The sequence below is a fragment of the Piliocolobus tephrosceles genome, chromosome 1, assembly GCF_002776525.5.
Source record: "Piliocolobus tephrosceles isolate RC106 chromosome 1, ASM277652v3, whole genome shotgun sequence".
NCBI classification, from domain to species: Eukaryota; Metazoa; Chordata; class Mammalia; order Primates; family Cercopithecidae; genus Piliocolobus; species Piliocolobus tephrosceles.
Window position 1 is genome coordinate 106,160,676 of NC_045434.1, and position 14,095 is coordinate 106,174,770.

At 33.3% G+C, this 14,095-nt stretch overlaps 1 protein-coding gene across 4 annotated transcripts in view; it reads right to left on the reverse strand.

Moving 5' to 3' along the window:
* Window positions 1–1,079: 1,079 nt before the first annotated feature.
* Window positions 1,080–14,095, reverse strand: part of SYCP1 (synaptonemal complex protein 1) — a 114,955-nt gene continuing 101,939 nt past the window's right edge. For 3 of the 4 annotated variants that reach the window (XM_026456726.1, XM_026456728.1, XM_026456727.1), the window contains 3 exons: window positions 11,637–11,780; window positions 1,664–1,753; window positions 1,080–1,568 (listed from right to left, as the gene is read on the reverse strand). In XM_026456726.1, the coding sequence (XP_026312511.1) occupies window positions 1,431–1,568; window positions 1,664–1,753; window positions 11,637–11,780 (372 nt within the window). In that variant the 3' untranslated portion in view covers window positions 1,080–1,430. Of the gene's footprint in view, window positions 1,569–1,663; window positions 1,754–10,227; window positions 10,327–11,636; window positions 11,781–14,095 lie in introns of all 4 variants that reach the window. The other variant, XR_003309905.2, reaches the window with a different exon arrangement.

Sequence of the window (14,095 nt, forward strand, 5' to 3'; positions counted from 1 at the left end):
ACTTACCATCTCTGTTTGGATGTCTAACAGGTATTTCAAACCTAACATTTGCAAAACTACACTGTTCAGGCCAAAAATATTGTCCATTCTCTTTCTTTCATATTCTACCTATGTCTTCAAAATATATCCAAAAGTTAACTACTTTACTCCTCTGCTGCTCTTGCTGCTGTTTAAGCCATTATCATCTTTCACAGGCATTACTAAAATAATCTCCTGTTTATTTATGTTCCCTTTTCAATCTGTTCTCAATATAGCAGCCAGAAAGATACTGCTAAAACATAAGTCAGATCATGGTTCTTCTTTGCTCAAAATCGTCTACTAATGTCACATAATATTCAGAGAAGCCAAAGTTCTTACAGTGGCCTAAAGTGCTACATAATCTGTCCACTCAAAATCCTCATCCCATTAACTATTAGGCCCTCTCTTCCTTCTACTCTTCCTTTGCTCACTATCCTTCCCAATACTGGGCTCTTTGCTGCTTCCCAGATATGCTAGGCACACTCCCACCTCTGGGCCTTTGTACTTCCTATTCCTTCTGTGAGAAATGTTATTCCCTTAGGTAGCCCCAGATTCAGCATCATATCTTCATTCGAAATTCACTTCAGTAAGGGATATCATACCTAAAATGTAGCCTTCTTTATACTCCTTAATACTCTTTCCTGTTTTATTTTTCTTCTTAGCAGTTATCATTAACTAATATAATGTGTTTTTTTAATTTTTTTTAATTGTCTATTTCCCTCACTAGAATTTAAGCTCTAGGAAAACACAAGTTATTTTTCTGTTTTGTTCACTATTACATCCCCAGTATCTAGAACTGTTTGACTCTTAGTAAACATCAATAAATATTTGCTTAATAAATGTTGTATAAATGAAATATTTCAGGAAGTCATACTGGTATAGCCACTTTTTCCTGCCACTAAAAGCTATTTCTCAATTTCATAAAATAAAGTAGTCAAAGCTGCCTCAAAAGTACAAAACTCCACTACAATGCTCTCAAGACGTTAAAATGAATAATATTATCTCTAAATTACAATGATGAGCTGTTTATACGACCTAACAGAATCAATAAGAAGCACTTATTTGCATCCAAAATATTTTAATAGTAAAGAATAAAGAATGACCCTCAATAATGCATTCCTAGCATTCAAAGGCTAACTTTACAAATTTGAAAACTTAGTAAAAACAGTTTTCATGAATACAAGAAAAAGTAACAACAAAATATAATCATCTAATTATCTGAATACAATGAGGTTTTCAGACAATATGTAGTTAACATTTAGGCTAAAAATATAAAGAAACACAAATCATTCACACAAATATTTTTTAAAAGTCTCAACTTCCAGAAAAAATTTGGCTCTGGCAAATAAGAAGAAAACATTAACTATAAGTTTCATGTTATCAGGCTCCTTAACTACACTGATTCTCTGAAATTAAACAAATAACTTTTCTGCTTCTTTTAGTTTTTTTTTCCTATCCATTTTAGCAATTACAGCCCAACGGTCCTCCCGCATTTTTCTTATAGCTCCAAACTTCAGTGTAGATCCAGGGGTTGTTAGAGATGAAGGGGCCTGAATGCAAAATAAAATTTAAAAATCATAACATGTTTAATTTTTTTAAGTGCAGCTTTTGAAATTTGCTTTCTGGAATAAAATTTAAAAGCTACCTTTTTTGGTGTTTTGACACAAAGATGAGAAGCTGGTGGATTATTTTTCCTGTATAATGTTTTCAATGTCTCTTCTTCTGAAACCATGCTCTTGAAGAAAAATTTAAAAATATGATGTTGGGGTTACCATCATTAATATTATATTATTAACATTTTGTCAACATATCACATGTGAGGAGAATGAAGAGTGGAAAGAGGAAGGATGAAGAAGGGAGAAGGGCAAAGGGAGGAGGAAAGAGAAAGAAGATTATAGAGTGAAGAAAGAAGACCAAACAAAGAAAACAATAACAAAATAAATCAATGGGCCAAGAAATGACCTAGATTTTTATTCTATTAACTATATTACTGAAAGGCTATATGAAATACAAGACATGTGTAGTGAGTAGCACTTCTCTACTGATTTCTATTTCAGTTTCAGAGTCTTGATAATACCATCTTGTCCTCCTTCCCTGACCCTGTTTATTCAAACTCACACTTATAACTTATAACAAGTATTTATAATTCTATAAAAAAATTATAATATATCTATGGTCCAGCAATTCCACTTCTGGATATATACTCAATAGAATTGAAAGCAGAGTCTTGAAGAGATAATTGTACAACCATGTTCATAGCAGCATTATTCACAATAGTTAAAACATGGAAGCAACCCAAGTATCCATCCATGGATGAATAAATAAGCAAAATGTGGTGTATACATACAATGGAATATTATTCAGCCTCAAAAAGGAAGAAAATTCTGATATATGCTACAACATAGAAAAACCTTGAGGACATTGTGCTAAATGAAAAAAAAAAAACTAGTCACAAAAGAACAAATCCTGTATGATTCCACTTATATGAGATACTTAGCATAAGGAAAATCATAGAGACAGAAAGTAAAATGGTGGCTGCCAGGGGCTGGGGGAAGGTGGAATGAAGAGTTATTGTTTAATGATAGAAGGTTTTAGTTGTAATGAAGAGTTATGGAGATGGATGGTGGTGATGGTTACACAACATTACAAATGTATTTAATAACACTGAACTATATAATTAAAAATGGTTAAGATGGTAAGTTTTATGTGTATTATACCAAAATAACAAATAAAAATTATAATTATAATGTTGTTACTTAATTTACAATGATTGTAATTCTCCCAAATAATGATAGCTAACACTTATTTAGTACTTTCTAGTGCCAGTCTTTATTTTAATTACTTTGCATATTTCAGTTCCTTTTAATCTTCATAACAATTTTATAAAGTAGGTATACTATTATCCCCATTTTACAGGTGAGGAAACTCAGGCACACAAATATTAAGTAATGCACCCTAGATTATATAGCTAGGAAGAGGTGGAAGGAAATTCAAATTCAGGTAATCTGGCTCCAGAATCCATTCTCTTAATGAATATGAAACACAATTCAGTCATGTAAGCAGTCAGTTCACACAATTTTTTCATGCTCATTAAAGCTACATTTAACAAAAACTTCAGAGGCTTCGTGGATGAGGAATTTCAAACAGATTTTTATAAATCTAAGATTTCAACAGAATTCAATAAATAAGTCATAGAGCTATCTTTACAGATATACTCAGAATCAGTGTGTACCAAGTGACCAACTTAAACAAGATAAATTATCTTTAAAATCATATTGTTAAACTATCATTACAATTTTACTTAGTGGCAGGGTAATTGATTATTCATCATGAATCTCCATATTAAAATGATTAATAAGTTAATCCAATTTAAAACAACAAAACCTTATCATCTGTCCTCATGACTCTTTGTAGCATTCATCTTTTCATGTGTTTATAGGCCTTTTATGTTTCATCTTTGGAGAAATGGCTATTCAAAACCTTTTCTCCCCATTTTTCAATTGGGTCTTTTTGTTTGAATTGTGGGAGTTCTTTAATATCCTAGATATCAATCCCTTGTCATATATATGATTTTTAAATATTTCCTCTCATTATTTACCTTGTCTTTTCACTTTCTTGATAGTCTCCTTTAATTCACAACAGTTCTTAATTTTGATGCAGTCCAATTTATCTTTTTTTGCTTTCATTACCTGTTCTTTCAGTGTCATCCATAAAAGTTGCTGCCAAATCCAATGTCATGAAGATTTCGACAGTGTTTTCTTCTACAGTTTTATAGTTGTAGCTCTTAAGTTTAGGTCTTTCATCCATTTAGAGTCATTTTTATATGATATAAAGTAAGAGTCCAACTTAATTCTTTTTACATGTGGACAGTTAGTTTTCCCAGCACCAAATGTTGAAAAAATTGTTCTTTCCCCATTGAATGGTCTTGGCAATCTTCAAAAATCAACTGACTGTATATGTGAGGGTTTATCTCTAGGCTCTCTGTTCTATTCCATTGGTCTGTATGTCTGACCTTATACATGTCTGACCTTATACTTGTACTATGCTGTTTTAATCACTAGCTTTGTAGTAAGTTTCAAAGTTGGAAACTGTGAGTCCTCTAACTTTATCCTTATTTTTCAAGATTGTTTTAGCCATTTGGGGCCCTTTGCAATTCCATATTAATTTGAGTATTTTTTCCATTTCTGCAAAAAAGTTGTTGGAATTTTTATAGAAATTGCATTGAATCTGGAGATTTGGGTACTACTGACATCTTAACAATATTTAGTCTTTCTATCCATAAACATAGGATGTCTTTCCATTTATTTAGGTTTTTCAAAATTTCTCTCACCAGTGTTTTGTAATTTTCAGTGTGCAAATCTTTCACTTCCTTGGTTAGATTTGTTCCTAAGTATTGAAATTCTTTTAGATGTTATTGTGAATAGAATTGCTTTCTTAATTTCATTTTTGGATTTTCATTGCTGGTATATAAAAACATAATCAATTTTTGTATGTTGACATTGCACCCTACAACTTTGCTGAATTTATTTATTAGCTCTAATAGCTTTCTTAAAGAGTCTTTGCAATTTTCTATGCATAGGATCACGTCATCTGTAAAGAGAGGCAGTTTTACCTCTTCCTTTCTATCTGAATGCCTTTTACCGCTTTTCTTTTAGAGTGTCTCTAGTTAGAATTTACAGCACAATGTTGAATAGCAGCAGTGAAAGTGGACACCTTGCCTATTCTTAATCTTAGGGGGTCTTTCAGTCTTTCAACACTGAGTATGATGTTAGCTGGGGATTTCCATAGATACCCTTGTCATACTGAGGAATTTTCCCTCTATTCCTAATTTTCTGAGAGGTTTTCTACCATGAAAGGTGTTGGATTTTGTCAGGTACCTTTTTTTGCATCAGGATGATGATATGGCTATTTTCTCCTTTGCTCTATTAATGTGGTTTATTACATTGCTTTCTTTTCTTATGTTGAACCACCCTGGCATTCCAGGGATAAATTCCACTTGACCATGGCAAATAATTTTTAATATGCTATTGAATTTGATTTGCCAATATTTTGTTGAGTGGTTTTGCATCTAATTCATAAGAGATACTGGTCTGTAATTTTCTTTTCTTGTGGTGTCTTTATCTGCTTTGATATCAGGGTAATTAATGCTGGCCTCATAAAATGAATCAGGAGGTGTTCCCTCTTGAACTTTTTGGAAAAATTTAAGAAGAATTGATGTTAATTATTTTTAAGGTCTCAACATATATGTCAAATTTTTATTCTGAAAAGTTTTACCAATGTATACTCCTCTATCAGTGTATTTGGATTCAAACTTCCAATAATAATAATCACAATTTTAATATTAATGGATGATTTGCTCTGTGCCAGATGATCTGTTAAACATTTTATAAGCATTATTTAGCTTATTCTCACAAAGTCTGTGAGGTGGTTACTAATATTATCTGCATGCAAGGGATGCAGATAAAGAGATGTGTAGGGCAAGATATGGGGGAAGGTGCATGGTGCTTTCATGCCCTCCTTGGGTGTGCCACCCTGCAGGAACCTCCCTGTGATCAGCTATCCAGAAGCTCTAGTGTTAATTCTTTAAGTATTTGGTAGAATTTATCAGTGAAGCCAACTAGTCCAGAACTTTTCTTTGTTGAGGTTTTTGATTACCAATTTAAACTCTTTACTTGTTATAGGTCTATCGAGGTTTTCTATTTCTTTTTGAGTTCATCTAAGGAATTTGTGGGTTATAAGGACTATTTCCATTTCTTCTGGGTTATCTAATTTATTGGCATACAATTATTTATAGTATTGTCTTTTGATTCATTTCATCTCTGAAAGGTCAGTAGTATCCCCACTTTCATTTTTAATTTTGTTCTCTCTCTCTGGCTAAAGGTGTGCCTATTTTGTTGATCTTTTCAAAGAACCAGCTACTTTTGGTTTCACTGACTTTATTGTTTTCTATTTTCTAACTTATCTCTGTTCTAATCTTTATTATTTCCCTCAATCTACTAGGTCTGAGTTTAGTTTGCTCTTTTTTTCTAGTTCTTTATTAAGGTATAAAGTTAGGTTACTGATTTGAGATCTTTCTTAATGTAGGCACTTATAACTATAAATTCCCCTCTGAGCACTGTTTTTGCTGTATCCTATAAGTTTAGGTATAATGTGTTATCCTTTTCATTAATTTCTAAGTATTTTCTAATGTCCCTTGTGATTTCTTCTTTGACCCACTGGTTGGCTAAAAGTGTGTTGTTTAATTTCCACAAATTTGTAAATATTCCAGTTTTCCTTATCTTATTGATTTCTAACTGCATCCCATTGTTGTCAAAGAAGATACCTTGTGTAATGTCTATCATTTAAAACCTATTGAGATTTGTGACCTAACATGTGATTTATCCTGGGGAATGTCTCATGTGCCCCTGAAAAGAATATGTGTGCTGTTGTCGTTTGGTAGAATGTTCTATACATGTCTGTTAGACCTAATTAGCTTATTGTGTTGTTCAAGTCCTCTATTTCCTTATCTTCTGTCTGGTTGTTCTATTCATTATTGAAAGTGGGTTACTGAAGTGTCCAACAATTATTGTAGAACTGTCTATTTCTCCCTTCAATTCTATGAAGTTTTGCTTCATATATTTAGAAGGTCTGTTATTAGGCATGGACATGTTTAAAATTGTCATATCTTCTTGCTATATTAAACTTTTAATTATTATATAATGTCCTTTGTATCTCTTGCACTTTTTAATTTAAAGTCTATTGTGTCTGATAGTAGTATAGACACTTCAGCTATTTTTTGGTTACTATATGCACAGAATATCTTTTTCCATTCTTTCACGTTTAATCAACTAGTGGCTTTGGATCTAAAATGAGTGTCTTGAAAACAGCATATAGTTGTATCATGTTCTTAAAATATATTCTGGCAATCTATATCTTTTGATAGGAGAGTATAATCTATTTACATTTAAAGTAATGATCTGTAAGGAAGGACACAGCTCTGGATTTTGCCATTTTTTTTTCAATATGTCTTATAGGGTTTTGTTCCTCATTTTCTCCATTACTGACTTATTTTCTGTTTAGGTGATTTTTGTACTTAAACATTCTGATTCCATTCTCATTTCTTTTTGTGTATATTATATAATTTCATTGTAGTTACCATGGAGATTACATTTAAGTTTCTAATGTTATAAGAGTTTAATTCAAATTTATACCAACTTGACTTCAATAGCCTATAAAAGCTGTGTTCCTACACAGCTCCATCTTCCCTGTTTTGTTTATTGGGTTTTTTGTTTGTTTGTTTTGTTTTGATTTTGGTTTTGTTTTTTGGCAGGATCTCATTCTGTCACTCAGGCTGGAGGGCAGTGGTGTGATTATGGCTCACTGCATCCCTGACCTCCCAGCTCAAATGATCCTCCCACCTCAGCCTCCCAAGTACCTGGGTCTACAGGTGTGCACCACTATGCCTGACCAACTTCCATATTTTTTGTAGAGACAGGGTCTCATTGTGTTACCCAGACTGGTCTCAAACTTCCACCTGCCTCAGCCTCCCAAAATGCTGGGTTTACAGGTGTGAGCCACTGTGCCCAGCCCCTGTTCTGTTATTGATGACACAAACTACATCTTTATACATTGTGTGCCTAGTAACACAGATTAACCATTTATATGCATTTGTCTTTAAAATCATATAGAAAATAAAAACTGAAGTTACAAACCAAAATAACAATACTAGCTTTTATAAATTGCCCATGTATTTACCTTTACTAGAGATATTTATTTATTCATACAGTTTCACTGTTTAACAGCCTTTCCATCTGATGGTTTCCCTTTAGTACTTTTTGAAGAGCAGGTTTAGTGATAACAGACTCTTTTGGCTTTTGTTTATCTGGAAATATCTTAATTTCTACTTCATTTTGAATGACAGTTTTGCTGGATATAAAATTCTCAGTTGATAATTTTGGTCTTTTGCACTTTGAATATATAAATTTGCTGTCTTCTGGCCTCTAACATTTCTGATGAGAAATCAGCTGATAAGTTTGTTAAGAAAAACTTGCAGGTAATGAGTTGCATCTCTCTTGCTTTCAAGATTCACTTTTTCTCCCCACGGTTTGATTATAAAATATCTTGATGTGGGCCTACTGGAGTTTGTTGAGCTGCATGGATTTGTATATTCACGTCTTTCATCAAAATTTGGAAAGTTTTTAGCATTTATTTCTTCATATAACTCTGTGTATGTGTGTGTGTGTGTGTGTGTGTGTGTGTGTGTGTGTGTGTGTATCTAACCCAACCCCTCTTCTCTCTCTTTTCCTTCTGGAACTCCTACAATGTATATATTGGCCCAGATGATGGTGTCCTACAAGACTCTGAGGCTCTATTCACTTTTCGTTTCTTTCCTTTTTTTTTTTTTTTTTTCCTTTGCCCTTTATCAGACTCAGTAACTTCAATTGTCTACCTTTACGTTCACCAATTCTTTTTTCTACTTACTCAAATCTGCTTTTAAATCCCTCTAGTGGGTTTCTCATTTCAGTTATTGTACTTTCAGTTCCAGAGTTTTTTTCTGGTTCTTTTTACAATTTCTAACTCTCTATCAATATTCTCATTTTATTCATACACAATTAGAGTTTTGTTTTGTTCTGTTTTGTTTTTTTGTCTTTGTCCATGTCTTCCTTTAGCAATTTGAGCTACTTTAAGACAGTTGTTTTGAAGTCTTTGTCTAGCAAGTCCAATGTTTGAGCTTCCTCAAGGATAATTTCTGTTGGTTTGTTTTGTTCCTTTGAATGGATCATATTTTCCTATTTATTTGTATGCCTTATGATTTGTTACTATTTTTTTTTTTTTTTGGTTTAAAAAATTTTTAGAGACAGGGTCTCACTCTGTCACCTAGGCTGGAGTGCAGTGACATGATCATAGCTGACTATAACCTTGAACTCCTGGGCTCAAGTGATCCTTCCACCTCAGCCTCCTGTGTAGTTAGACTATAGGCCATGTGCCACCACACCTGGCTAATTTTTTAAATTTTTGTATAGAGAGGGTCTTACTGTTGTCCAACTTAGTCTCAAACTCTTGGCCTCAAGAAATCTTCCTACCTTGGCCTCCCAAAATGGTGAAATTACAGGCGTGAGCTATTGTGCCTGGCCCCTGTTGTTGAAAACTGGACATTTGAATATTATACTTTGGTAACTCTGAAAATAAGATTTTCCCTCTTCCCCAAGATTTCTTACTTTTGTTTGAATTCTGTTTTCTTTTGTCTTATGGTTGAAAGTCTCTCTGTGCCAGGGATCAGCCTGAGATAAAAGCTTATGGTCTTCTCCAGTCTTTTTTAAGCCTCTTTCCTTGAACATGTGCAGCAGCTATTCCTTTTTGCTTTGCTTTTGAATATCCTAATCTTTAAACGCCTGGCTTCCCAAAGGGTAAAGATGGAAAAAGAAGAAAGGAAAAAAAAAAAAGATATGCTTCATGTAAATTCCTGGAAGTTGCTTCAGTCAGTAGGGGTTGAAACACTGAACTCTGATGTTTGAAGGCCAAGTCCTATTGCCCCCTCTGGCACCAGCAAGTCACTCAAGGAACACGAGCATGGTTTCCTGACACAGGACTGTAGGCTGGAGAGACTGGTAGCTGCTATCATACTTTAGGCTGAAATCAACGTAAATTAACCGCAATTTACCAGCTAACTTTTCCCCTGGAAGCTATAAACATTCAAATAACACTGCATATTTACAAAATAGTTACTTCAGTTTCTGCCAATAATTTGTTGTCTATGTAGAGAGATGGATTCCTGGCACTTCCTACTCCACCATCTTCCTGAGGTCATGCTCAACAACCCATTTTTAAATCTTAATTTTTATAATTTGAATGTTCAAAATTTAACTACGTGAGCTAAGAAAATCACAAAATGACTAATAGGTTCATATAATAATTATAACCACGAAACTCATTGTAAAATGTGTTTTTAGACTAGTTTGAACAATTGTGTGCAATTCTATAATACTGTAATACATTTATTGTGTTGCAAGTTTGTGATGCTCCTTTTAGAAATGAAATGAAATCATGTTGAATCATTCTGAATCTCAGATCAGCTAAGAAATTGGCCTAAACTCAAACTGCTAGAATAATAGCAGGAATTACAACCCTAGAATGTTCAATTCTAAAGCTTATTTTCTTTCTAATTCTCATTACATTTTTATATATCTGGACTACAGTTTGAATTGGCAGTTATTATGTGCAATGCCTTACATAGGCTATGAAGCCAGACTGTGTTCAAATTTTGGCTCCATGTCTTACTATGTGATCTTGAAAAAAATACTTGGGTGACTCAGTTTCCTCATCTGTAAACTGGAAAGAACAGTATATACTGTGATCTTTTAGTATCCATGGGGGATTGGATCCAGGATCCCTCCATGCATACCAAAATGTGTGGATGTTTATATAAAATGATATAATATTTGCATGTAACCTATGTACTTCCTCCTATATACTTTAATCATCTCTAGGTTACTTATAATACCCCATACAATGTAAACACTATGTAAATAGTTATGTTGTATTCCTTTCTTATTTATATTATTTTCTATTGAATTTTTATTTTTTATTTTTTTCAAATATTTTTGGCCTGTAGTTGGTTGAACACACACATGTAGAACCTGTGAATACAGAAAGCCAACTGTATTTCTAAAGGCTGGAATTGTTATAAGAAATAACTAAAGTAATCTTCATTGTATAAAGTGTTTACAATAGTACCTGGTTCACAGTTTTAACTGTTAAGATGCTAATCATTATCTATAAAACAAAGGGGTTCTGAAGTAGGGACTCTGTAAGTTAACTTCAATAATTAGGGTTTTAAGACTTCAATTACTCATTATTCCAGAAAAAAAAGAAAATAGAGGGTCCTAAAGCAGCAGAAAAGCTTGAAGGATCTTCTAGTTATAAATGAGAATAACAGAACAAATGAATTTAACTGGGATTTTGTCATTAAGAATTTTTGGTGCATTGCTCCATTTACTCTGGTAGGGTTTACCTTTTTTAAAAAAATTAAATGAATCTAAGCTTAATTATTCTCAATAAACCATTATTATGCCTTCAGAAAATAGTGGTATATGTGAATGGGAGTAATTAGGGATACAAAGTGCTAGAGGAAGTAGTTTGCTTAAACATGTTGTCCTTAATACATTAACTTCTTTAGAGTGATGGAAATGTTATAGTCGTCAACAAATACCTTGATATAAATATCAACCAGTGATGTAAAATGAGCATGTATAATACGCAAAATAGAGGGGATGCCTAAATAACAGATTTGGCTACAGTAAAATATTCACTCCATCTCTCTTTTTAAAAATATAGTAAGAACTCCTTTATGACATTCTGCTGGAAAACAAGACAATGATTAATCATATCATATGCCCATTGTGCTATATCAAGTATTTTCAAAGTGTCAGGTTTTCTGAAATTTACAGGGAAATTATTTGAACCCTAATTTCTCTAAAATGCTGCAAAAGCACAAGGATCTGCATTTTAGCAGAGCTCCACTGTATATCAGTATTGCAATGGTAGGTACTATGTAAATATATTATACATGTATATCAAGGAAAATTGTATACAAATAAGTAATATAAATAAATACTAAATATTATTTGTAAAATTTTTACCAAAAGATCAGTAGTTTCTGAACTATCTGAATTAATATCAAATTCAAAGGCCATTTTTCTCTTTTTATTACTTTCTTCAATGGGTATATTCAGGTTTTCTCTTTGCTGTAGTTTTGGTTTTGTTGGTGTCTTCACTGTATATGCCTATCCAAAAATAAAAAACAATATATTATCATATCAAAATATGCTTTATTAATAAAGGATTTCACAAATAATTTTAAGGCAATTTGAGTCCTTAGCAATCAGAAACCTCCATTATTATTGGTAAGTATATGAGGCAAAAATTTTGAGTAAGAATTAAATCAGATGTTTTTGATACCGTTAAGTTGTCTTTCTTCAAAAATTTTACAATGGTAGACTTTCTTTGCCCTTCCTTTAACTTGCTGAAGAAAATAAGAAAGAGAAAGAGTGAAACAGAGAGACAGACACACTCCAGATTCAGCAATCAACAATCTTAGGGGCCTTAATATTTCTAATCATGATCTCAAAAAATAACTGAGTGAGCTTTTCTCACTCCACAAAACTCCTTATTACTTTGTAAGAAAATATGCTTGCTTATTTTTATATTGGCAAAGTAATTCACATTAGTCAATGTTTCACATTCTAATTTTTATAATTTGTAAAAGTATCTTTTAAAAGTAAGGTCAAAAGCCAAGTACAGTGGCCCATGCCTGTAATCCCAACACTTTGACAGACCAAGGCAGGAAGATTGCTTGAGGCCAGTTCAAGACTAATCTGAGCAACACAGCAAGGCCCCAACTCTAAAATATTTTTTAATTAAAAAAACACAGCCAGGTATGGTGGCCCATCTCTATAGTCTCAGCTACTCAGGAGGCTGAAGCAGGAGAATTGCTTGAGCCAGTAGTTCAAGGTAGCAGTGGGCCATGATTATGTCACTGTAGCCCAGACCAGGCAACAGAGCAAAAGCCTGACAAAAAAGACAAAAACAAAACAAACAAACAAAAAAAGTTAAGGTCAGAGACATCAGCAAAAACGGCAGAGTAATGAGCTCTAAAAATTCACTCCTCCATAAAAAACATAAAAATACTGGTAAAAACTTGTCAGAATCAGTTTTTTTTCAGAACTCTGGAAATTAACCAAAGGCTTGCAGCCACCTGGAGAGCACTTATTCTTTAAAAAAATAAAATAAAATGGTTGAACCTCTTTAGAAACCCCAAACTTTGTGGTGTCTTAACTTCCCCGGTCCCATCCCCTGTTCTAGCTCTATGCTATCCTTAAAGAATAACAGCCCACATTCCTGGTGCAGCCTGGCAGCCACCAGACAGAACAGAACAGAATTGAAGCTCTTTCAAAGCTTTATTCCCAAAGAATTGTCGTTATTTGATTTGTCTGCTGGGTCTCTGCAAGATCCCACTTAAAGGCTGATGGCTGATGACATTCAACCTGAGTGCTCACTAGTGAAAAAATGCCTTCTCCTTGGTGTGTGTGTATGTGAGTAGGGGGTAGAATTTGCCAAAAACAACAACAAGCATTTTAACTTTGCAGCAACATGAAGCAGTGATGAATAGTTGGGACAAACACAAGACTTACCAAAAACCTTAAAAGAAAAGCTAGGAAATGAAAAACCCATGGGGACTTTGAAAAGCTCTGACATATTCCTGGAAATATAGAGTGCCATACATATGTGTAGGGCTATCTACAGGCTCAAGAAAGTCCTGAAAAGGCCCTAAGTTTTCACCACTGGCTAATCTTGAGATTCTGTACAAGCAAGAATGGAAAGCTAAGGCAGAGTTATCAACTACCTGGCTGAGTGTTGAAGGCATGCCCTTACACACATATAATAGAGACCTTTGACAAACATTGGGAAATTTATTGATTCTAGGCATTTAAAGAAATTTCTGTCCAAACATTAGCTAAAAACTAAGCTAATCAAGGAGAGCCTTTAGTGGCACTCTCAACAAAAAATACAAACTTTACAGAATTAGTCTAGAAAAGTTACAAAACAAACAATAAGTACAACAAGAAGCAACAACAAATAATGGGAATAGGAGAGAATCTGATTTCCAGAGTTGTTATATTTTAAATGTCCAGTTTTAAACAAAAATTATGAGACATGCAAAGAAAGAAGAAAGTATGGCCCAAATAGAAAAGGAAAAGAACAGACTATAGAAACTGTCCCTGAGGAAGCCTTGACATTGGACTTACTAGACAAAGCTTTAAAGTCAGCAATTTTAAATATATTCGAAGAGTTAAAGAAAATTATGTCTAAAGAAATGAAGAAAAGCATGAAAACAACATCTCACTAAATGGAATATCAATAAAGAGAAACAAATTATGAAAAGAACCAGATAGAAATTCTGGAATTAAAAAATGCAATAGCTGAAATGAAAAATTTACTAGAAGGGCTTAATAGCAGATTTGGGCAAACAGAAGAAAAATCCATAAACCTGAATATAATTCAACTGATATGGAATAGAAAAAAAAGTGAAGAAAAACAA